We start from the raw sequence: 24,908 nt of genomic DNA, 5'->3' as shown, positions 1-24,908 counted from the left end.
TTCACAGCACTTTGTGAGTTTTGATTAGCTGTTCAGTAGTTCTGTAAACCATTATTATCAGGTGCTAGTGTAGCCCTCTAAGTCCTTGAAGCAGCCTTCATCATCCCTCCTCAGAGGCACATGTCTGGCACGTCAACCACAGCCTCTACTTCCATTTCAGGTTCCTTTTGCTGCTTTAAATTGTTCACTCAAGCTACCCTTGGTCTTTTTCTTTTTCCTTCATTTATTTCCCTCAAGGGGCAGCCCCTGTAATGCCTTCTTCATTTCCAGTGTGTCCCTGACCTGAGTAACTGTGGCACAGACGTTTTTCAATGGTGCAATTCCATTGTCACCATTTCTGATGTACACTTGTCATCGTATTGCAAAAGCTCCAGACCTTCTCAGTGATTTCTCATGGTCAGCTCCTCAGAGCACTGACTCCTTCCTCACAGCACAGCAACAAACTCGAGTTCCCTTCTCACCCAGCTACCCCACTCTTGTACAGCACTCATCCTTATTGGACACAGCTGTGCCTGTTAAGGGCAGGCCTGTTCCTAATCTTTGGTGATTAGTACAGCTGCACCTCCTCAGGCTGAGATTATCTTCTGCACTGTCTTTATTTTCTTACATTCTATCCCCCCACATACACTGAAATTAGATAAGAGAGAATTAGCCCCTACAACAGGTAAGAGAAATGAAATCTTAGCCACAGGACTTGTACTTGCTCCTGATCTGGGGTTTATAGCAATGTTAGGCTGCTTGAACTACTTTAATTTTGTTTCCTCTGAGGTAACAGAATTAACAGCTTGATTTCAGCAAGGTATCCAGGCTAGATGGAGTTTCGGGGAAGGGACTCAATTTGTTATTTAAATGCACTTTATGGCAGCAGCACACAAGGTTGTGCTGAGCCAATTGCCCTCACAAATTGCAGCAGCCCCTTACCCTTGTCCCTGCTTCTTCCCTGGGTCTGTCCAGCATCACCCTGAGAGAGCACAGAGAAAGCACAAACAAGAATTCAAGCAAACAGGTACTTTAGAAATAAGTTAATTTTATTGAATAGGCATCATAGCTTCTCTCAGATTCAAATAATGGAGAAGCCAATTCACACAGATTACAGAGCTATCAGTTACTTTGAGTAATCTTTCATAAAAGAAAGAAATTAAATACAGTTCTGCTATAAAAAGTGCAACAGTTATAACTGGAAGTTTTTCAAAACAAAAGCAAGTTTTACTACCTATTGCAAAAATTGGTTTAGTGCTTTAATACTTTACAAAGTAACAATCCAACTGCTAAAAACAGCTCTTACACATCATCTTTGTCAAAGTATGGATCAGATTAAAAATGACATTTAACTTGAATGAAAACTGTATGTAGAAAAGGTTCTCAAGAACTCACATTTTTCACAAGAAGAAATATTTCTTATTCTTGAATGTTAATTAATGCTCCTGTTTCTTTTTAACAGTGGATTCAAACAATATGGCAGTCAGCTTAAAAATTATCAACTGTTTTCTTTTGCAGAGAAAGGTGACTGCAACTAAGTGTGTTTTGAAATTATAAATACGGAGGGGAAATGGGAAAAGAAAAATTCATTCATTTTTGCATGAAAATGATCAAACAAAAAACCTGAAGAGTAATTTCAGCTATAAATAAATTTCTGTAATTTCTATTACATAGTTTATTGAAAGCCTAAGTCAATATTTGCTAAAAGAGTATAAACTTATAGAAGGCAACAAGAAACTCAGACTCTGAAAAATGAGAAGAGTGGTAAGACTATGAAGAAGTTGAATTCTCAGCCAACCAAAATCAGAGAGACTTACTTTATTCTTTATTAACATTTTCTTAAGCCCCAGTGAGAGCCAACTACTTTCTTTGAAATAGACTTCAAATACAAATACACTTATTGTACATTTCTATGGGTTAAAAACGCTGAGTTGGTCAGGTTATTAGATAGAGTCACATTACCAGTCCTGACACTTTAAACTTTATATAATTAGCTTTGGTTATAATTGAACAGAGACTCTCAGTTAATGAGTAAAAAAACTTTTTTAAGCCAAGGGTGCAACATCTGTTACCTTAATTCTTGTTTGGGAGACAAGCCACTCTATGTGCAACCTGAACTGCAAAACCAAATCTTTACTGGAAAATCTATCACAGGCTTTAAGGACCAAGAGCTTTAGAATTTGTCTAAGAAAACAGAAGATTAAACAAAAGTTAGCAATAGGAAAAAATACGTACAAACAATTGGGGGGGGGGGGGGCATATTCTATAATAGCAACAGTGGAGTTCTGATGAATTAACTACATATACCTTTTGCATCTAGTACTTCAGACTGTCCTTCAAGCTTTGCCCATGTCTGAGAGGCATTGGGTTTTAACAACACAATGTGTACCAAATGGCAGAAGTACATGTAAACAGCAGAGATACTTTCAATGGTTCATTCAACTTTTTCCATACAAAACTGTTAGTCACAAGACTCAATGAAGAAGAACAAGGCCTCCCAAGGAGAACAAAGTCTTTCAGCCCCACAAGAGACAAATTCAAGGCATTATGAAAAGTTCATAATATTTTATGTCTTAAAATTAAATGCAAAGTAAAACTCGAGATGGATTCCAAAAAGAAAACAAGAGCTCTATGGAGATTTTAAAAACTGCTTCCTAGCTGAATCATGCTAAGCCTGGCACATTACAAACACAGGAGTTACAGACTAAGAGCAATGGGCTTGGAAAAGACACAGAAGTAATTGCTCCTCCCCAGGAAAAAGCACAAACCTAATCTCAGTCATTGGGATGGAGTTTTGTACAAAGCTGTCAAAGCAGGCCTAGAACATTTCGGTTGGGTACTCACAGCTGTTTAGGTCTATGTGGCTAATTTCATCCATTATTTAGTCTAGGCCTAAATCCTGTTTGTTCCCCTTGGTTAGGGTGAGTGGGCAGAGTTGGGCACCGTGTGCGTGCAAAACTCTCTGGTGGCTCTGAGGGAAAAGCACTTCTGTACTGTACACACACTGTGCATTATACAAAGACTGTATTTACACTACTCAGAATCTTGAGCAAATAAACAATAAAACCATTGCTCCATTTTTGTTAGTATTTAAAGTGCACACAATTTTCAAAGTTGAGAGATGACAGCACTTCTGTGACGCCCACGTGGCTGTGTTTCAATTCATACCTGATTGCAAAGCCCATTTAAAGGAGATGTGGGGCATTCTCTGAGCGTGAGATGCCACATACTGCTGCTGCATCTCCTGCATATTTTAACCAAAAGCATGGGCAAGAGGCTTTTTGTTACTCAAACCTGGAAGCAAATGGCAGCAAGGCAGTGTTTCACTTCATCTTTACTACAAAGATACTGTTCAGACACCGTGGGCCAGAGTTAACTGCACCTGTGTTAAAGGCAAGAATGACCAAGAGCTGCTGTTTCAGCTACGGCAGCCATGGCTCTCAGGCTGCTGACATGCTGTCAGCCTTCATCAGGCAAAGGTTCCATTTTACTCTGTGGCAACGCAATTTCATGGAATTTACCTATTTGGTGGCTTTTACCTCTCAGCAGGGTAAGTGCAACTCTAGTGTAACTCTTCTCATGTTTATATAGATTCCACATGTGAAAGAAGGAAGAACTGGATCTTTAACATACAAGCTCAGTCTCTTAATTTCCCCATCCTTCTTTTTCTAAAGAAATGGTGTTTGAAAGGGGCAAAATGGAAATTAAATACAGAATGCATGTAAGAGTTAGGCACTATTCAGTTCCAACATTGGATCATATTTTTGCAATCTCAGATGATTCTGCCTCTAGAATTTGCTTTAAGAAGGGAAGACTGCTTCCTTTTCTCTTGTCTTTCCCAAGAGCAAACCTCTGCAACAAAGTAAGAGGCTCCATTAGATGCAGAGATGAATGTCAAAAACATTTCTCTGTTTTCCCAGAATACAGGAAGATCTACAAAACATACAATGTTGACAGGCTTTGATACATCTTAATAATTTCCCCCTTTTTAGTATTTTGGTGCCCTGGTTCCTCCACTAGCCACAGTAATTTCTCTGGCTTTACTCCATCTCCTCTTTTGACTAAGGTTTCCTAACACATTAACACTCATCAAAGAAGCACACTATTTTAAAGAAAATTTTCTGTTAAGATTACAGGGTATTCAGATAAATGTGTCTAGAGACACACAGACTACAGCAGGCTTGAAAGTTTTACAGTCATGGTTAAATGAGGAAGTAGGACAGAGGCTGCATCCAGTTAAGTGACTCTCAGTCCCCAGAGAGTCATAACTTTAAGGCTGTTTGGAACACGGTGGCTTTAACCCACATGGCCTGTTCCACAGTGCAAATGTGCATCAGCCATTTCAATTCTCTTGGTACAGTACAGGCATTCAGGTAATGGGAGATAAACCATCAGAAAACAGCAATCAGAACAGCATATTCACTTCAGAGGAATAACCCAACCAGACAAAAAACAGGATCATGATACCCAAGGAAAAAATAAGGTCTTATTTCCCCACCGCAGCAGTGGAATACAAGAGCCCCATTAAGAATGCAACAGTTAAACAATTATGTGGTGTTTTGGTACAAGGCAAGTCTCTCCATACTCAAACAATCATTTTATGAATAAGCCCAACTATTTGTTCCCACATGGAAGAGCGCTAAAGATAAAATGTAAATTCCACTGACTGAAAAGAAGTGTAGAGTGCTAATAAGGAAAAGACCTGAATATGTGTTTGAGTAACATTCAATTGATTTTCTGAAACCAAGAGGGAGCTTTTCTTCCTACACGAACTGATACACCTTAAAACCAGTCTATTGATCAGGAGAAACCCAGATGCACAGTCATTAGGTATCCAGGTTTGAAAATTTTGGTTGCAGTAAATACCTTAATAGTAATTCTTAAACAAACAAATCCCAACAAACTAAACCAAAAAAGTTAGGGAATTTTAAAAACTACACAGACTTCTAATTTAACATAGGCATTAGTTTTTTTCTTTGCACAGTTCATCAGTAATTAATATGTACAGTAAAAAGAACTATGAAGAAATAAAATCTGAACACTTCAATCTGCAAGAAGCTAATGCCTACTTGATACATATTAAGAGGATGTACCTGCCCATTAGGGATGACATTTCCATGATCTAGAGTGATTTTTTTATTCCAGATGCTAAATGGTTGCATTCATTCTTGACTTTCATTCTGAAGGAATAATAAATAGCTGATTCTTTTTTAAAAAACCCCAAACAAATCCTACTCCAATGGGTTCAGGGTGTATTATGAATGTCCCAAGTCAATCAATACCTGTGCAGAAACGTTTCACTTGGTAAGGAAATTTTCCAGATGCATGTTATTCAGAAGCTGCTTATAAAAGTGGCTATTGGCTAGGGTTGGAAGAGAATTAAATAGAGAGGAACAGTGTTGTACCAAAATATATAAAGAAAAATTTAAAGCTTTTCAATTGAAAAAAAAAATGTATATTCAACTCATATTAGATACAATGTGCACAACAGACAGAGCAGTTAAAAACAAGTACATTTACAAAGCTTTCTTTTCATGGTTAATTTCTACCAGCATTTCTGAAAGTAACCCACTAAAATGATGACCCTGTTTATAATAAAGGCGCAAAATATTGCTCTGTAACGTATTTTGAAAATAATATAAAAATAATTTCTATATTACAATTTAAACTTGGCTTGTAGAATTCCAACATAATACAGCCTTAAGTCTAGAAATAGAACATACTTACAAACACCTTTGTGTTATTTTCCTCTCATTTTTAACAATATAATATTTTAGTCAAATACACTGGAAATCCATGTGCAAATTAAAATAGATATTAGTGTCTGTTACTGAAAAAATTTCATTTCTATGCTATAGTTTGGTGATCCTCCACATAAGCTGCCATTCCCTAAAACAAATACTCTTCAAATACACTGACAGAGACTTAAAATACACTAAGCTGAAACGCCATCTACAATCAGCATCAGTTATTTTGCCTCTCTGGACTTATGTTTGAGATCATTGTGGTTTCTATGAACATATGGGTTTTCACCTGTGCAAAACACTCACAGTGCTATGAAGGCCGTACTCCCTTACTAGCCAGTTTGCAATGTTTTACATGTCAATGAAGCACCTGGTTTAAGGCCCCCACTGCTAATGGGATTCTGTCCACGCACTGCAGAGGACAGCAAAGGTAGCCCAAACAGACCTAAGGCTTCTCTCTACTCCTCAGCCAGAATTCTCATCCACTGTCTCCTTGGAAGAGGAAGGTAGGCAGCCTGTGGGGAGCAGGCACTGCCAAAGGCTCAGGCCTCCATCAAAAACATTTCTTGTGTAACTCTTGCTGAGAGTTTCTGAAGAGAAGCAGCCTGGTTGCTGTCAGGGAGAGCAGTCCCACTGGTGAAGGTGAGCACCAGTGTGGCTGTGTCAAAGAGGGGAGGTGGAGGGCAGTGTTTGTCAGCTCTGTGCTGTGTTTTGATACCTGCACGTTCACCACCCCAGCAGATGAGGAGCAGCCCTCCGGGCCCTGCAGCCGGCTGTGACCGGTCGTGGGCAGCGTGCTCAGCGCCCTCTGGGCCGCGCTGCACTGCTCACACCTCAGCTCCCAGCCCCACAAACACCCTGAACGCTCCACTTGGCCTGCTTAGACTTCCAGGATGCCAGCAACACAAAGCTTTTCAAGTACTGCACCTTTCTTTTACTGATGCTCCTCATGTTACTTTTGATTCAGGAAGAAGCAACTAATTGCTAAAGAAAGCTGGGACAATATTGCCATTGTATTTATAGAACAAAAGGTTCACCAATTGCTTTAAAATCCAAAATCTGAAGTTACTTTTGATAATCTACAAAATCTTCTTCTGAATGAGCTGCTTGTTAGACATATGCTACAACTGACACCCACCTCTGAAAATATATTAGTAAACTCTAACAGTGGTTTATTAACTCTGTATTAATAATTTTAAATGAAACTTTAATATAAAGCATGACTGAAACCCATTATGTATCACAGGTGTCCTCTGTTACAAACCGACATTTGCATCAGAGTTTAGAAAAAAGTAAAAAAAAAAAAATTGCATAATAGGTTTAAGCCTTTTTTAAATTAGAAAAATTGCACATTCACACTTTAAAAGAATTCCAGCTTCCTCCAACCTAAATATTTCCTGGTGATCCCTCTGGGAAGGTGTAGCCTACCCAGTATTTACTCTGTACTTCCGAAATCTGGACTGCAGTGACAAATGCTGAATCAATATCAAGAAGAGAGGGGGGGAAAGCACATACAAATGCAAAAATACACGTGTGCATTGCAGCCAGTCGGGCTAACAGAAGGAATGAGTAGGATCCCTCCAAAGCAAAGCTGATTTCTCCATATCTGGGACTATGTGGGAACTCTACAGCTCTGGAGGGTGTAGGGAGAGCAGATCAGGCACAGGGCTGGCTGGTCTGTGGGCTGCAAACACTTCCAATTGTCAGGAAAAATAACACAAAAGAGTACTGAGAGGTCAGCATACAGTACAACAGAAAAATACATCCAAATATAATTACCTCTAGCATGTAGCTAAAGAATGGCACAATTATCTTTCAGCCCTGATGAATGCAACTCACAAGCAATTGGGAATTCTCTCTAAAAAAATAGGTAGAAAATTTTCTTCTATAGTTACAGTCTTCTTTTAATGGAACAACACTTCTTCAGGAGGAGGGCACAGATTCTGCATGTTTGGTCTGTTTAATGACAGCTATGGCACAGCTGCCACAAAGCCCAGAAGCAGAAATAATGTTTGAAGAGAATTCTAAAAGAAAACAGCAATTAGAAAATTATTCAAAGATATCCCAACAAAAAGATTCTAAGGAAATAGGCACAAATAAAAAGGGTTCTGTCAGTATTTCATACAACAGATATTTTAAAGTGAGCAATCCTATAGAGGTAAATATTTAGTGAAATATCTGAGTGTCCTGAGGATGATAATGAACACTCAGGTTTGGTACCCAACACGGACAAGACCGACTTACTTTTCAAAATAATCTAACACACAAGCACGATGTATTAAATAATTCAGAACAGAGTAAATTATACCTAAATGCTGACCAGTTGTAAATCTCTTTCTTTTATGAGAAGATATTAAAAACATACTATAGAAACAAGTCCTGTGAAAATGGGAAACAGCAAAATCTTATGGTAATTGCTTATTTTTACACATGTACTGCTTTTTTCCTCATTCAGAACAGATGTAACTCACTTAAGCACATGGGCTGGTGTGGTTTGCTGCTAATGTAATATTTCTTAAGGACAACTTTACACAGAAATGATTCTTAGAGTATCACACAGTTCTGCTACTCTAATGCCCTAAGAATTCTTAAATATTTCTGTTTTTCTTGAAGTCTTATCCTGCCAGTTTTCTCAGTCTCAGCAGCAAATACAATCAGGTATAATACTGAATTTCTTTTAACATGGTCTGGCTTGTTTTAGAATAATTTGCAATCCCAGTTTTCTTTGACAATTAGAACTTAAATGTAATAATCACAACAGCAAAGCAAAACAGGACACTGCTTACCAGTGTATGCAACAGGAGACATGGCATTTGGAAGGTGCTTACCTCAAGGACGGAAGTCACATGGAGCTTTAACAAATACCAATATTTCCCTTTCATGAAGGAATGCAAGTTCAGTAAGATTCAGTGTATGCTTAGTATACAGTAAGAAGTACAAAGTACAGGTCTGGATTCATGGAACAGCTAACTTATTTTGAAAACTCCCATTCAGCAGAAAACCTAAAAATATGGTCAATTTTAAATATGTTTTCAGTTCTACCAGTCTGGGACACTGGAAAAGCTCACATGCTTTTTCTGAAAGCCAGGACACAGCAGCAGAAGTTTGTGTATCTTGTTTCACAGGGGACTTGGTTTCAGGGTTAATTAGGATTAACTGTATGCAACAGTGCCACCGTTTTCAAGAATTAAAATTGGGCTGCAACAAGCAAATAATCAGAAATGGAGACTCTTTGGCAAAGAATCTTTCCTGTGTGGGCCAGAAAAGTGTTATTCCCTAATGAGGAAGGCAGAACTCCTGTTCTGCACCTTGAGGTGGCAGAGTCAGCAGCCTTGAAGGCAGTATTTTCACCTGTTATGCAAAACTGGCTCTTAAAATGAGCCATTGTTCACAAGGGTAACAACACCAAAGAGCTCCTGTTCTGCATTCTGCCAGCTGATGGTGGAGGGGTGCAAACCCAGAGCTGTATCCCAGAAAACTTCCTCATGGCATCCATCTACTTCAACAGTATCTGCAGTGTCTGCTTTGCAGAAATGCTTCTGTGAGCAAAGTTTTATTTTCAGAAGTATTGCAAACATGTAAATATTTGGATCTCAGACTTGTGCAAATCTGTGCAAGGAGCTGCCATTCCTGCTGGAGGCATTTAACAGCCATCTGGGAGCCTCCTGGGGGGGAAGATGACTCACTCTAGGAGACTTGAAAAGAGGAGGAGCCAACAGTCTTCAAGAAAGGCTCAAGTAGTTACACTTGCAATAATTATCACTCAATAATGTTCAGAAGGAATAAGTAAATAATGATTAGGTTCATGCACTAGCTAAGGCAATAACTTGATGCATTGCATTGGTTTTGGCAAGCAGTTGGAGTCTGGAATGATCCTAAATTTCCTAGCTGGTCATCAAATTTTCCATACCTAGTAATTTTTAAAAATATTTTATTGTAATATTTTTCTGTATTTTAACATCAACGGAAATACTTCTGAAATTCAGGTGTGCAGAACTATATGGTGTGGGGGCTTGGGGACATGAAGTCATATTGAATTTTCTTATAAAACCTCTTTAAAAACTCAGTGCAAACAAAAGTGGCTCAAATCTACTTTTTTTTTTCAATGAAAATTTAGAAATAATTGGTAAGAACTGAAAAATAAGATGACCTACAGCCCTCATGAATTCAGACTTTTCACTCCCATTTTTCTCAAATCATTCAATTTCAGACTGAAATATACAAACATTAGTAGCAATGCAATATGCTGCCATGTTAAAAATGTGCAGTATGCAAAATCACTACCCTCCTAAAAAAAAAGGCTATGAAAAATTTAGGTTTTACTAAGGAAAAAATACTCTATACCTATATAAGTTCAAATGTCTGCAAGGCAGATACTATCCTACTACAACACCACATCTTCACTAGTATGACATTCCCCTATCATTCTACTACCTGAGTGATGTCAGTGTAAATTCAGGCACCATTAGTAAACTTTTGACCAAACATATACACTGCACTGACAAAGGAGTAAACAACCCTTCAGCTTACCAGTACATGTAAAAAAGACACTGACAAAATGGAAAATAATATTTTTATGATAAATTATTCCTATTATTTCCTCATTGCCCCAGAAAAGCGAAGAGCTAGACACTATTTACTCATCAATCCTTTATTCTTTAAGGATTCCTTTTACTGCAATCCAACACTGTTTACTTTGTAAGTAAGAAAATGGTAAAACTAAGTAGTCATGGAAGAATCCTCAATGCCTGTGTCCCTTGCTGTCCCTCTCCCTGCGCTTTAACTCCTCTTTGTAGCAGTAGGAACAGTAATTTTCAGTCTCAGGACGACCATAAAAGGAACAGTTCTCCTTCTTACAGCGGTTCTGCTGGATGGAATATATTGGGCAAACTGTGCTTCTGCCTTGGTTTTTGTCGTTGTTCAGCCAGCTCTGAGGAGCGTCCTCGTCAGCGTACTCCAAGCAGTCTCTGACGTCCCCCGTGTTGAAGCCGTTGGTGTAGGTCTGGGACTTGTGTTCGGCCGGCCTGGCGTAGCTCAGCGACTCCACCGTGTTCACCGTGCGCATCCCAGGCAGCCGTGCGGGGCTGTAGCTCTGCGAGGACAGCGACCTGTTCTGCTGGGGGTAGGTGGCACAGGTTTTCAGGGTGCCAACCACTGGCTTGTAGGTATCATCCTGGAAGCTCGATGGCTTGGAGTTGACGTCATGCAAATGGATGACACTTTGCCTTTGAACGGGGGGGGTATGGCTATAGTGGGCAGACACCGGGATGGGGCCACTTCTCTTGGCACCGTTGCTGGGTGAAGAAAAGGACCCGGGAGTGGGACTAGTGCGGTCTTTAAACTTTAAAACCAGTTGGGTCGTATGGCTTTGAGGTAAGACGGGTGATGCCCTATCCTGAGGAGATGGTTCTAATTTTTCTTTTGAAAATGCCTCTGGCTCCAGTTTCCTACTAGAGGAGCCATTCAGTGCAGCCTTTTTCTCAGCTTCCTTTCTTTTCTGTTCCTGTTCTGCATTGAAGCGCTCCTGGGCACTGGTCAGGTAATAGCCGATCATCTCCTCATGGAACTGATGCCTGTGACTGGTCAAAAGAAGGCCAGCAAAAATAAACTTTCGTTCACCCTGCATGGCAGCTCTCAAAATATTTAGGCTGAGTTTCACGTCTGTGCTGTACTTCCATGGGTCAGACTGCTTGTCAGAAAAGGGTTTAGTGTTCACCTTTTCAGTGGGGGAGCTGCTGGCTCTGTCAGTTGGAGATGGAGTGGTCTTCTCTGACGGAGACGCGCTCGCAGACTGTCCAGATTCCTCTTTGCTCCCTTTGCGAGACTTGGACTTCTTCTCTTTGACTTTTTCTACTGTGTCACCATTTTTTCCATTCCCTGAATTGGCTCTGCTCATCTTCCCGTGCACCAGACCTCCAAGACCACCCATGTTCTTTTTCAGTTTAATTCCCAGGGTTTTACTGAGGCTTCCTATTTTATTGGCAACTGAATCCGTCCTGGTTTTGTCTTTATCTTTCCTTTGTTTGTCCTTTTCTTTTTCTTTACCGTTTTTGCCGTTATTGCCATTGGAATTACTACAGATGGACTCTCGGTCTGAGTCCATGGAGTCAGCCAGAGACTGCACGTCTTCTCCAGCAGAAGCTGTAGGGGATTCTGGTTGAGCCAAAGGGGCCTGCTATGGAAAAGGAATTATAATTAGATACAGCAAAATCCATTTCATACAGGAGTTGGTGCAAAAATACCTACCCCAAATTCAATACAGATTTTGACACTGATTTTAAATACACTTTTTAATTTATGAACTAACATTTTTGACTGGTTCCATCACTAAATAAAGCTTTTCTAACTGTGCTTACTATGTATTTTGCTTGTTCCTAAGTAGCTTTTGGCTCATTTCAGACACATTTGTAGAATAGAGGTCAGTCACTCAGATGCTCTGTGAAAGTCAATGCCTGAGTCATGGGGGAAAGCAAGTTCCCTCCTGCCCCAGAGAGCCAGGACAGGGAGGATCAGCAGTGTAGGCTGTCCCTCAGGCCACGGGAAAGGAGCTGGGGAAGATGCAATGGAAGGGGAATTAGCTGCTGCTGAAAGCTGTGAGGGGCATACAGCACACAAACCTGTGTGCAGCAGTATTTCAAAATTGATTATGTTCAAAACCCAGCTTATTTAAATTGACTTTTTATTTATTTAGGTCTCTGGTGCATGAAAATTAAAGGGAGGATGCACCAGAGCTAAACATCTCATATGAAATATCAAACATTAAACTCAAGCAAGTAGGCTGAGGAATACAAAGATGTGTATTCATGTTTATTGGAAAGGCAATGCAGATAAAACTGGTCGTAAGTCTGAGATCCACTTTATATTTTAAGTTACATGATAAAGCACCTTCCTTGAAAATGCAATAACATGAATCCTAGGGTACTTTAAAACAGGACTCTGTTCATGTACTGCTGCAGAACAGTCTTGCTTTCAGGCACCATGAACCTAAAATCTGCTAGAGATAAATCTGAAATATTCAACTGGCTATAAGGACATGGGGAGGGTAAGCTCTGTACTTGTGTATACTTCTGGTATAGAAATACCTGCCATCATTGTCCCTGGGTACTTACATGTCCTCTCCCCCAGGAAGCCCTGAGCACCCCAACACTCAGTTGGGAGCAGAGGTGTTATTCCCACAGAGCAGAGGGGAAAGTGCTGCAGTGACCTGACCATGATCATGCAGCAAATGTACCTCTCCAAAGGGAGAGGTACCCCAGGTTCCACAAGGGCTCACCACTTACAAGTGCAAGACCGTTTTTGTTGTTATCATATTGTTGTTATCATATTTTTAGAGTCTTATATTTTCTGGGTGGTTTTCTTACAAGCAGCTTTTCACAGCAGTGTTGTTTTTGCTTCTTTGTCAGGGCTCTTCTAAGGTTCTCTTTGACTGGCTAACTTACTTCTTTTTATTTCAGTTATTTTCATTATCTACAGCTGCTGTTTAATTAAGGATATCACAGCTGCAGCTCATTTAGAACAACAAGGATCGGGACAAGGCTACTTATACAATACATATATTTTACTGAGACTCATAAGCCACTTATACAATACAGATATTTTACTATGGCTCAAAGGTCACCTACACAATACACACTAAGATTCAATGGCCACCTATACATTTTGACTCTCCTTTTTCTGATATGGTAGCTACTACTGTAGAAACTGTAGAAAAATGGATTTTTCCTCTCTTGCAGCTTGTTAAAATACTTTCTCCTTTTGTGTTCTGTTTCTCTGTTCAAACTCCATCAGTGTAGGCTGTCTAAATCACCTCCATGCTCTCCTAGCAACCTTTTGCTTCCAGCCTAACCCCTCCACCTATTCAATGCAATTTGCAGAGAAATTTCAGTGCCAGCTGGGCATAGTTCTAAAACAGCTCTCTGGAAGAGGCAGGCTACAGTTTAGTGCCAGTCTATGGCCTTTTGTCAGCCACTCCAAACTGGGAGTTGTCCACAAGTGCAAATACACTATCAGAAAGAAATTGGTGACCTAACAGTGGCATCAGGAGAGCAAGACAAAGTTCTGAGAAGACAGTGGTGAGAAAAGGTTTCTTTAAATTACACAAATGACTGAAATTTATACCAGAAAAAGTAAGTTAGAAGACACATTTCAGCAAAAAATATACAAGCAACAGTGCTATTAAAACAAATAACCAGAAAAATTTGTAAGCCTGATTGGTGTCAGTGAGCCATGAGTGGCTGTCCCTGCTGCCAGGGCACTGAGCTGTTTGCAGGCAGCCTATCCTTGTATCTTCCATGCTGTGGGAGCAAGGGGGAAGTTTACCTTACCCGTGTCTCAGAGGGGATGCGGATCCAGGTTACATTCATGTAGCTGTGCAGAAGATTAAGCTTTGCCTCAAGAGACAGAATCAAACTAAAGATAAAAAAAGAAGGGAACAAGCAGTCAAAAAGCTTGAAAGAAAAAGCAACACTTCATAACAGGGGGAGATACAACAGCAGCCCGATTGTGACTGTGAGCTGAAGAACACAACTCCCCCCCCATGTCTCCTACCATGTAAGCAGAGCACATGAACCAAGCCCTCACTGTCAGCAGTTCTCCCAGTAGTGCCACCAGGTACAGCTCAAGACATTTTACTGCTTAACACCAAAGTTACAGAAAGGTCTTACTTGGCCAGTCTGGTGTTATCATTGTCATCTTTTCCCCACTCCCAGTCTTTGCCAGGATCGACCGCAAAGTGCAAAGGCAGTAACTTGTGTTCAGAGTCAGTCAGGGGGATCACCGCTGAAACAGAGAAGAGACAAGGATTGGAGTGGGGGAAACAAAAATTATGAAAAGAAGAAAAGATTCAGCTGTAAAAAGCAGAATCACTGCTTCAAGAAGAGCAGAATTTGTGCTGCAGAACTGCCTCATTCAGAGCACCACAAATGATTTATACCGGGCTCCATTTGCCTGTTTTCATGTTTGTGCAATAAAAGAGGGAGAGGTTAATACTCTGATTGCTCCTGGAGTGAATGGTAGTCACCTGTGGAGGAGGGGAGACCTCTGGAGAGAACCACATGGCCATTTGTACTGTACAATCAACATTTCCTGGAGACAGAGCCATTAGAATAGCAGAAAGCAATAAAATGTTGCAATATTCCTGCCTATCGCTCAGAATCAGAGATTAACATGTTTGTTATTTTGCCTTTTTAGTTTAGTACCTTTGTAATAAAAATATATTGATATCAGCATTAAGAAAGAAAACAAGAGGAAGCTAGCGTGATTTTGCGTTCAAACTAAATTAACATAATTGAAGAGCAGAGATCAACATGTATATGGGTTAAGAGGTCAGTTTGAGGCCTCTGGGTGCAGTGCAAAGGCCATTATTGTTCTTACAGCCCAACACTGCTGCCAGCAGTTTTGCTCTTCTGCTCTTTCCCCTCTCTGCTCAGGCTCTGTCCTAATGACTCTGCCTCTTCTTTATACTCAGCATGCAGGGACCACACTCGGATGTCACAGTGTCTATCATTCATCATCAGCAAGCGACTAAGAAATAAAGCAATGCCAGTTTTAATTAAAGCCACCAATTCACTTCTATTTGATTAGGAAAACAAGTAAAAGCTGTTGAGGGTCTGGATAGGATCCTCAGCGTGGTACAGGTCACTGCTTCTCCTCTGACAGCTAATCAAGGCATTTACCTTTCTGCACTAGAGCTCTTCAGGACTTGCCCTGAGTATTCATTCCAGATAATCCAAGGCCAAAGAAATCTAGAGAAGCCACCCAAACATCATGGCACTCAGTTATTGAAACCCGACTTCACGTGGGGCTCTGTGCTGTTTGTAACCCTTTCTGCGGCGCAGCACGCACGCGCGGCCAGAGCGGAGGCGCAGCATTCCGGGCACGCGCGGCTCGCTCGCCCCCGCAGCGGCTCCGCGGCCCCGGCGCTGCCCGGACAGGCCCGAGGCCGCCCAAATCCCGCGGGGCGGCGCCCCCTGCCGGCCGCGCCGGGAACCGCCGCGCTCTGCCCCGCAGAGCCGCTCCCCGAGAGCTCCGCACGGACACAGCGGGACCAGAGCTCCCCAGGCAAACTCCGGGCACACGCGGGGAGCACAAGTCTGCCGTTCCGAATACTCTGTACTGCAGCGGCCTGGGGCACCGGAACAGCACAAATGTGCAGCAGGTGTGACAGATGAATGCACTTCTAACACTTCCTGGTGTAATATGAGGTCGTATCCTAACGCATTCAATGAAATTATTGCAACCAAGAGGCTGGAATAACTGAGAATACAATTAACTGAACGTGTTTCACAAGGAAAATGCATATTCTGCCAATTAACTGAGTTACCAGCAGGCACTGACTGGACTGACATCTGATCTCAACCATTTAAAGGAAGAAGGCAACTTAGGAAAGAGCAATGTTGTTAGTTTACAACACAGCAGTTCCCTTCTGGTAGCACCTGGCCTTACAGGCACAGCGTGGTAAAAAACTGTGACTGTAATCCTAGGACAGGTGATGATGGAAAGCTTGGAGCAAAGAACCACCAGAGAGTTGAAGCACTTTCTTCTTGGGATAGAAACTTCAAAGGGTAAATGTGACTTTCTTCTCTATGGGCAGCTTGAAACTAACTAATTTTCACATAGTTAAATAAATATTTTGGTGTATAAACAAATTTTTAAAAAATCCTTTTAAAAGCTTGCTACTTCTACTGATACTGAAAATACGTACTAAAAATGCTTAGTGATACTCCATTTTATTAAAAGACAAAGTTAAGTAAACAACAAAGCTTAGAGATGATTGTCTGTTGCATGTCACTGTTGTCTTAAGTCCTGTACACATTCTGAGTGTCAGAAATGTGTTCACTGAGTTGAGTGCTGATTGTATCCCCATTCTAAGGTATAGTCTTATAGGCTGGTGTGAAGCACTGCTGTTTTCATGGAAAACAAATCTTCTAAAGTGAAGAACTTTGAAAATTCTGTCTTCACTGCAAGAGCATTTCTCTCTCAGGGAATTTTGTTTGATAGTTGGGGTTTAATGTAAGATTTCCCCAAGTTCCTGATAGAAAAGTATTTTTTTGTCACAGCTGCAAGCAGAGTCCACCCCATTCATTTCTAAAGCAAACTGCACAGACTGCAGCACCTACCTGACACCCAGCAGGGTCTGCAGCTTTGGTTGGTGCTGGCCTCACTTGGCTGTGGCTCTCTAGATGGAACTGCACTTCTCCAAGCACAGCCTACCAGCCCTAATTCCAACAGATGGGATAAGTGACAAGCAACAGCTGCTGGCTGGTCCATGGCAGTGTGACACACACAGTGAGAACTCTGCTGCCATTCCCTAGCTGGGTGTGCTGCCTCCTGTGCTGTGAAGAAGTCACAGCACTTCCCAGCTCTCATCCTCATGCCTCAAGTGCCACTATTCATCTAAAAAGAACAGCACTTTAACTCTTTCTGAACATGCCAGTACAATAAAATGCTGGCACAGAAACTGCCACGGTGCTGTTCAAGGCCCATTGCCACACCTCTCACAGTGTTACTTGGCCTGAGCACAGCAGCATGGAAAGCTCCAATGCCAAGGGAGCAATCCCAGGGACAGTTGAGACCTAGTCTGTGTTTTCTATAAACAAAGACACAAAAGATCTGCATCAGTAGAGCCTGCATTAATATAAAAGTATTTACCCATTTTTAATCAGACACTGGATTTCAAAGAGGGCCCCTGGTGACCATCAGAATGCCAGGGATTCTGTGTAATAAGAAGTGTCAAAATGTGTCTTAAATCCTCTCCAGACAGGGGGATATTAGCATGTTTTCCCTTTATGTCTATTTATAGTAGTGTTTTAAATGTTCTGTAACAGGACTGTATGCCAAAGCAGAACTTAAAGCATTGACATCAGTATTTAAGTGACCACACATACTTCTCAAATGCATAACTGTCTCCTCCACTAGAGAGCTCAGCAGCTGCTTAAATGTGTGTATGTACCTGCAGTAGTTCAGACACCTTCAGATGCTGCTCCTGACACTTGGTGAGAGCATAAATACTACAAGTTATGAATGGCCTGGATCTCCAGGATGCTATTTTTAAGAAGGTGCAGCTCTAAGTTGCATGTGCTGAGGCCCCTGTGCCATTGCTGCTGACACTTGACAATGGTGGCTGCCCCTTGCCATGTGCCAAAGCTGCCAGAGCTGCTCTGCTGACAAGGTACAAGCCCCAGGCACTGCTGGAGCATCCCTGTGCCCATTTCCCTCCTGTCACAGCACATAGAGGACAACAGCAATGCTGTGGTTGCTGCTGGACTACTGCAGTCTCCAACAGCAACTAGCTTGGCAGCTACAGCATTCCCTTCATCCCAAAATAAAGGCCAAATGCTCTCAGCTGCTCTACACAACTGAAGCCTGTGCATTTAAGGCCCTGAAGTAAGAGAGGTACAATCAGGTCACACAAAACAAACACCACTTTGATTCACTGACCCTTGTAATTAACCTGTATGAACTTGTACATGAAAGTTAGTAGTTAATATTTCTGAGGCTGTGCTGGATATCTGGTAGGAGTTTCTTTCCCAGCACCTTTCCTGTGAAAGTACAAGTATAGGAAGATCCTACAGAAAAGCAGTTGCTAACCTCAAGAAGGACATTTAACATTATTGTAACATTACTGCTCTTGTAGGACCTGAGGTACTGAAGGCAGAGAGATGTGCCTGAGAGAAATGAGGCTCCCGTCTGCTGATATTATTCCAGCTGTTTGAAAGGAAGAAATGGACTGTGCCATTGTCTTGTGATTGAGCCACTCAGACTCCTAAACACGCAGCAATAAAATTTAGTGAGCATTGTTTCCTTTCTGTCAGATAAATACATCTACAGGTAAAAGAAAGTACTGTGTGCACTGTATTCAATATATATGCTAGTGTTGCTGTGTTTAAAGCATACCTTGTTCTCTCTGTTGGTCTTTTTGTTCCATGGAGACAAGAGCAGAGAAATGGGCCTGATCATAGGCCAGCACAAGAGGTGAGCAATGGCATCTGTTTGGCAGAACTTCAAGTGGCAAATAAATTCCTCCAAATGGAATCGGTGCAAATGCTGCAGAGAATAAGGAGATTTGTACAACTATGTGAAAGAACAGATGAGTTGTATAAACAATTGTGCTGCAATATCATCAGAGCTCCAGGAGAGCAGCTTAAAGTGGGGTAATCAATGCAGATAACAGTCACAACAACAGGTAAAATTTCATTATAAAATGTCAGGAAATATACAAAGAACTATAATGAAGATCTTCCACGCTTACATAATTTTTCTTGCTCTAACTGTTTATTGGTAAAGGCATTATGGTCTTATAACATGAATCCCTCGCTTTGCACTGTCTTTCAGGTGTGTTTCTCAATAGCCTACAGAATAATCTACAACCATTACATTTGCAATGGAAACTGAAATTATGCAGTATTTTCTTGTGGAAGTAAATTTCTGTAAACTCCATCACCTGCTGAACATCCTCTTTTAATCAGCCAAACATCCCCCTTAAATTAAGTAACACCCCATCATGAATTAAAATTCTGTTATTCATGGTAGAGAGTGACCTGAATTTAATGCTCTGAGTCCTGCTCCGATAGGTTTGAGCTGGCTCCACATATGGATCTAACATTTCTGTGCTCACATGTGCAAACTGAATAAAACATTCTGTAAACTTCTGAATGAGAAGCTGCAGAGGAGTCATTAAAAACAAAAATCCAAGATACACACATTTAAAATTCAAATTTTCAAAGTCAGATTAGATTGATTTCTGCAGAGTTTTAAGAGGCACCTAAATAACATGGCAAAATTTGCGCATTGTTCACTTAGACCAGTCAGAAATGTATTGTTTTCTGTAATTTGGTGGTTATTTAAGTTAATAGGGAATATCTAGGATAAAGAGATTCTCAGCAAGGGTTGTATAATTATCCTGTATGTTTTTACTTTTATCTAATAGAAATGGATTGAGTATCCTTCTGTGTTTTCCTTTTTTTTTTTTCCTTCCTTTCAGAAAAAGGCAGCAGCTCTGCCATGAACACTGGTGTGTTACAGCTGGGTCCTTTGCTGATATCAGTTTACAATTGATTCAATTTACAGAGGTGCATGGATCTCTAATTACAGCTCTTACCTTCTCCCCCTGAGTCTCGTAACATTGTGTCTGCTACTACAACAATCGGTCTTCTCAAGATATGGGCTAAGACAAAAACATGGAATTCTTCCAAGCTCTCATACACTGGATCTTCTGCATTGTCCACCCTGGAAGACACAGCATTGAGACTTTATGAACCAGCTTGAACCAACCATGAGACTTTGCTGGATCAACACACCTCAGCAGCTATTTCTTCTTCACTATACCTTATATCCCCACTCCTCTGAAACCCATATTTCAGTCATTGAAGTAGGTAAAAAGAAATGGAAAGGAAAATGTACTTTTGTAAATAAAATAATAGCAGCATAAAAAAAAAATCCAGCTAGTAACACTATGCTTTAGATCTGCCTCACAATCTTCCAGGAGATGGAAATGCCCAGCACCTTTAGAAACCAACCTAGAAAGTTAATTTTCTACCAAAGAGGTCATTCTTTTACCTGGACTGCAAGAATAAATCTGGTAAAGTCTCCACTTCTCTAGGTGACCATTACCAAGCCCTTCTATGACTACATAAATAATTTAATGAATTTTTGATTTCAGTTATTCCCTTTCTGTTTTCCCAGTTTAATGTCATTAATGTCAGTACCACATTTCAAAGTTTTTCCTTTGCCTGGAAAACAAAAACAAACTAGATGAAAGAAGACTGAAAAATGGGAGGGTTGTGGGAAGCAGACAAAAGTGAAGATGATAATTCACTGCTGAGTGCAACTTCACAATATAATACACCCAGAGCCCAGCTTTTGTGAGCCCTGACAACAAGGTGACACAGGGACACTCTTAAATGGAGGCAGCTCCTGTCCTCTTCTTGCCAGCTGTGCAGGGAACCTCCAGAACTGACCGCTGTTAATTTTCTGTGCATGTGAAGAACAGAAACAGAGCAAAGTGCCTGGACACTGCTCCAGAGCGTGTAGGACAAACACAGCAACCTCTCAGAGGTCTCACAGCATCCAGCTCCTCCCTGGAGCATCACTTGAAAATCCTTCATCCCAGCCTAGGAGCATAGCAGGGTGGAAATGATCCTGGTGCAGGACATTCACTGGTCAATGAATGTCTTCTTCTCTGGATCCCTCCTCCCACTACCCACACTCATCAGGAAATGTTTCCTGATGTTCAAACCAAAGTCCCTGTTTTGCAATTTCTTCCCCTGTTCCTTACTGAACTCTTCTCCACAGCTGGCTGTAACAGCTTTTCAGCATTTGCAGTCCATTCTGTCACCTCAAAGTAAGCTGTCAGCCAAAAGCAACTCAGGGGAATCATGTTATTGGCAAGACAATATGCCAGAAAGATTTCCAGCTATCTTCTCACATTAGTATTTCCAGCCTATCAGTCCTAATTTTTTCCTTCAAATCCTCTAATTATTCCTCATCTCCTAGTTAATGAGGTTTCTAGAAGTGAAAGGCATATTCCATACACAGCTGTTATCAGAGGGATCTCTATCCCTTTGATCAGCTGATGACATGCCTGACTGCACAAACTCCAAAATTCCACTGGGCTTTTTTCCTCCTCAGTATCACATCCCCATGTTGCTTTATTCACTGTCTCTGATCATATTCACACATTTCAAACCCTTCTCTGCTATTACACATCACACTGCTCACTGCCACAGGATCAGAGTGTCTGGGGTCATAAGGGAGCTCTAGAGAACCCCTTATTCAGCCCCTGCTCCATCAGGGCCACCCAAAGCCCAGGATTGTGTCCAGACAGCCTTTGGGTACCTCCAAGGAGAGAGAGTCCACAGCCTTGCTGGGAAACCTCCTCAATGCTCAATTTTCCACCATCACTGCCAGTAATTCATGTGGCCTGTTTTATATTATTCCAGTGCCACTTGCTGAGGATTCAGTATGAATTTTCCTAAAGATTAATGAGAATGAAAAATCATCATTAACAAGTATCCATAGTAACCTGCCACATCCTTTGATCCAATGATCATTCCACTTTTTTTCAGAGATTTTTATGTATGCTGGCTACATGACCATGAAAATTGTGGACAGAGTAATTTTGTCAATAAAATATAGAACCAAAGAAAATTTAAGAAACTGAAATTAATTCCTCTATTGATGTAAAGCTAACTTTAAACAATGAAATCCACTTATATAAGAGTATGTAAATCTGCATTGCAGAATCCTGCTCAACCAGAGCACTGACTAAATAAATTATTTTTATTCTAAGAGCAAATTACTAATAGAAAGAAAAGCAAATAAAAATCTCAGTCTGACCTACAGATCCACTAGCACCTCCAGTCCAAACATGGGAGACACGGTCTCAGCAACCCAAAGAGATTCCCTCTCTTATGGAAAATCCAATTTGTACTGCAGCCAGGAATGAAAGAAAGCCTCTTTCAAAAAGCTGGAAGGGAAAAGTCACCCACCCTGCTGTTCTACCTGGCTGGCTGCTGCTCTCTCACCTGTAAATTCTGAGCAAGATCTGTTCTCATGTCCTTGGATTTCCTTCTAACAGCTCCCTATGGTAACATTGCTTTCCTTCCCCACACACAGCTCCAGACTTTCAGTCCAACAGACTCTAACAGCTATTCTGAGTTTAGGACTCATTTTGGGATTCACAGAGAGCAAGAGACCAATGCCCTCAGACAGCTGAGATGCACTGAAATAACATGACAGGGATAAAGTTCTCCAACCTGGTGATTTGCCAGAAGCAGGAAATCAGAATGATATCTGAGTTCTGGGCTCTGCATCCATTTCAATTTCTGACACTTTTCTTTTCCTGCTTAACAATCCCCAAATGAAAACCAGCACAAACCACAGCTGTAGGTGTAGGAACCTCTCCTTTGATTTCCTTACAGTGTTTGTCAGCAATGGGCTTCAATTCAAACACAGGAAATTGCACAGTAGTGGAACATTATCTTTCATTCTTCAAGGAAAAAAGGTATATTGTATTACAGCAACCTGAGTGGGTCGCTGGGGTGGTGAGAGAAGGACGAGAATCTTGTTTCTTGATCAGAAGGCTGGATTTATTGATATAAGATATATAATACATTATAACTATACTAATAAGAATAAAGAGAGAAGTTGCAGAGGCTGCTCCAGCTAAGAATAGAAAAGAAAGAATCTATAACAAAGCTGTGTCCAGGGACTCTGTCCCCAGCTTGCTCCTGTGATTGGCCCTTAATTATAAACATGGGAACATGAACCAATCACAGGTGCATCCTATTGCATTCCACAGCAGCTGATAACAATTGTTTACATTCTCTTCTGAGGCCTCTGCCTTCCAGAAGACGCAGAAATCTGAAAGAAAGGATTTCTGTGAAAAAATGTCTGCGACATTATTGAATTGACTAAAGGAAAAGAAACACAGAATGTGAATGCTTTGGGTTCCATATTTGAACCACCACAGCAATTTGGCTTTGCTTGGCTTCAGTACTTTATGTGAACTGAAAATAGGCCAGATAAAAAGAGGTATTAGTCTTTAGAAACTACAGCTAATAATCAATAAATATGTTATAATGAACCAATTCTACCTGCACCCTACAATAGCTGCCTATGCTGAACAGTTTAAAAGAAATAGCACTCCTGTAACAGATGCCAGATCAAGTAAAATCGTTTTAGGGCAATGTCTTGTTAAATGGTCTAAACTACATTCTGTACAAGGTGAAGGTCTTGCATGGCTGCAGGAGTTGTGTATGAAGAGCTGTTTGTTGAAGCACTTTGAATACCAAGCCAAGTCCAAAACCTCAGAGGACACTTGCATTTGAGAGGTACTTCCTGTTTAAATGTTCTGGGTTTCTGCCTCAAATTCAATTCCCATGACATACACAAAGACTACAGCAGTATTCCCTCCCTGCTTCCCCATTTTAAGTCCCTTGAACTTATTAATAAGATAATGCCAACAGCACAGGTACAGCTGGGAGGTGACAATAAGTACAAATACCATCCACTTCCAGGGTCTGCATGAGCTCAAAGCACAACAGCACCTGGGTTTTCAACAGTGAATAACAACAGTGATACTCACTCTCACATGAGAACAGGCTCTGACTGACAGTTGCACAGTGAAGAATGGGGTTGGAATTTTCTTTTGAGCAGGATAGCAATAGTTAGGTTCTTAACAAAAAACAGGGTACCAGACATTTTCCTTTTTTCAACGCAGTTCCTTCAATTCAGTGCCCCTACTTTTGCTTGTAAATGGAGATAAATGAAGCAATTATGTTAATCTAGAATTCATTTTTTACATTTACAGGAAGATGTGCAAATCTGTTTCAAAACAAGAATCTGCTTCATAAGTTTGCTTTGCTTTACATGCTGGAAACAAGAACTTAAGAACCAGGTTTTTCTGTGTTTCCTTTTTCTCTTTTTCCAACTTCCAGCCTCAGAATGAGAATGTCTCAAAGGAGAAATCTTTAGAAATTTAGCGACAATTGCTGATCTCCTTTGCACATAGCTCACTCTGAAAAATAACTATAATAAGTTTGCAGGTGAATGAGGCAGCACAATTCCAGCCTTAGGTTTGTCACTGAATTCTTTTGAAGCAAATACAACTTCTGATGCTTTAGCTAATTCTGACACCAAAGGGAAACGCCTCATCTACAGTTCAAAGACTGATGTGCAAGCTTGCTTAATATAGCAACTAACTAGAGGACATAATATACCCCATCTCAAAAATACTATTTTGATATACCTTTTCCTTGTCAAGGGCCCTACTTTGAACATGGGCTCATTAAACTGAAAAAATAATTCATTCTGCCACATTCATTCTGTCTTTGGAATGAATGCAAAGCAAAGTATACATTCAAATCTTTAACAGGATAAGAATTTCTTGCCAGATCCATCTTTCACTATTTCAAAGGAAAAATTAACTGTTGGCTATTTGTATTTACTTTATTTTGATTGAAAAAAAAAGATAAGTGCAAACCATAATGAGAAGGTTATTTATGTACTACCTATACTCCCCATGTAGGCACCTGGGAACTGAAGGTTGACTGCCTGGCAAAGATAACATTTGAGAGCATCTCTGACTAAAAGCTACTGAAAATATGTGGTACATGGAACATAAGAATGAAATGGAACAAGTCAGAGAAAACTGGGGCTGAGTGACCAGATTTAATAGAAATATGA

At 40.7% G+C, this 24,908-nt stretch overlaps 1 protein-coding gene and 1 long non-coding RNA gene across 5 annotated transcripts in view; one reads left to right on the top strand and one right to left on the bottom strand.

Annotated features, from left to right (window-relative positions):
• Window positions 1–602: 602 nt before the first annotated feature.
• LOC132079412 (uncharacterized) lies at window positions 603–1,679 on the top strand. Its single transcript, XR_009419406.1, has 3 exons — window positions 603–664; window positions 955–1,006; window positions 1,498–1,679. It is a non-coding gene; the product is annotated as an uncharacterized LOC132079412 (long non-coding RNA).
• An 8,679-nt stretch (window positions 1,680–10,358) lies between these two features.
• The window catches only part of OTUD7A (OTU deubiquitinase 7A), a 98,696-nt gene continuing 84,146 nt past the window's right edge, over window positions 10,359–24,908 (bottom strand). For 3 of the 4 annotated variants that reach the window (XM_059482011.1, XM_059482013.1, XM_059482010.1), the window contains exons 13-17: window positions 19,822–19,949; window positions 18,618–18,767; window positions 14,387–14,501; window positions 14,048–14,132; window positions 10,359–11,898 (exon numbers count right to left, since the gene is read on the bottom strand). In XM_059482011.1, the coding sequence (XP_059337994.1) occupies window positions 10,465–11,898; window positions 14,048–14,132; window positions 14,387–14,501; window positions 18,618–18,767; window positions 19,822–19,949 (1,912 nt within the window). In that variant the 3' untranslated portion in view covers window positions 10,359–10,464. The remainder of the gene's footprint in view (window positions 11,899–14,047; window positions 14,133–14,386; window positions 14,502–18,617; window positions 18,768–19,821; window positions 19,950–24,908) is intronic. The other variant, XM_059482012.1, reaches the window with a different exon arrangement.

Source organism: Ammospiza nelsoni, chromosome 14 (genome assembly GCF_027579445.1).
Source record: "Ammospiza nelsoni isolate bAmmNel1 chromosome 14, bAmmNel1.pri, whole genome shotgun sequence".
Classification (NCBI taxonomy): Eukaryota; Metazoa; Chordata; class Aves; order Passeriformes; family Passerellidae; genus Ammospiza; species Ammospiza nelsoni.
This window is presented reverse-complemented; position numbering and strand designations above follow the sequence as displayed.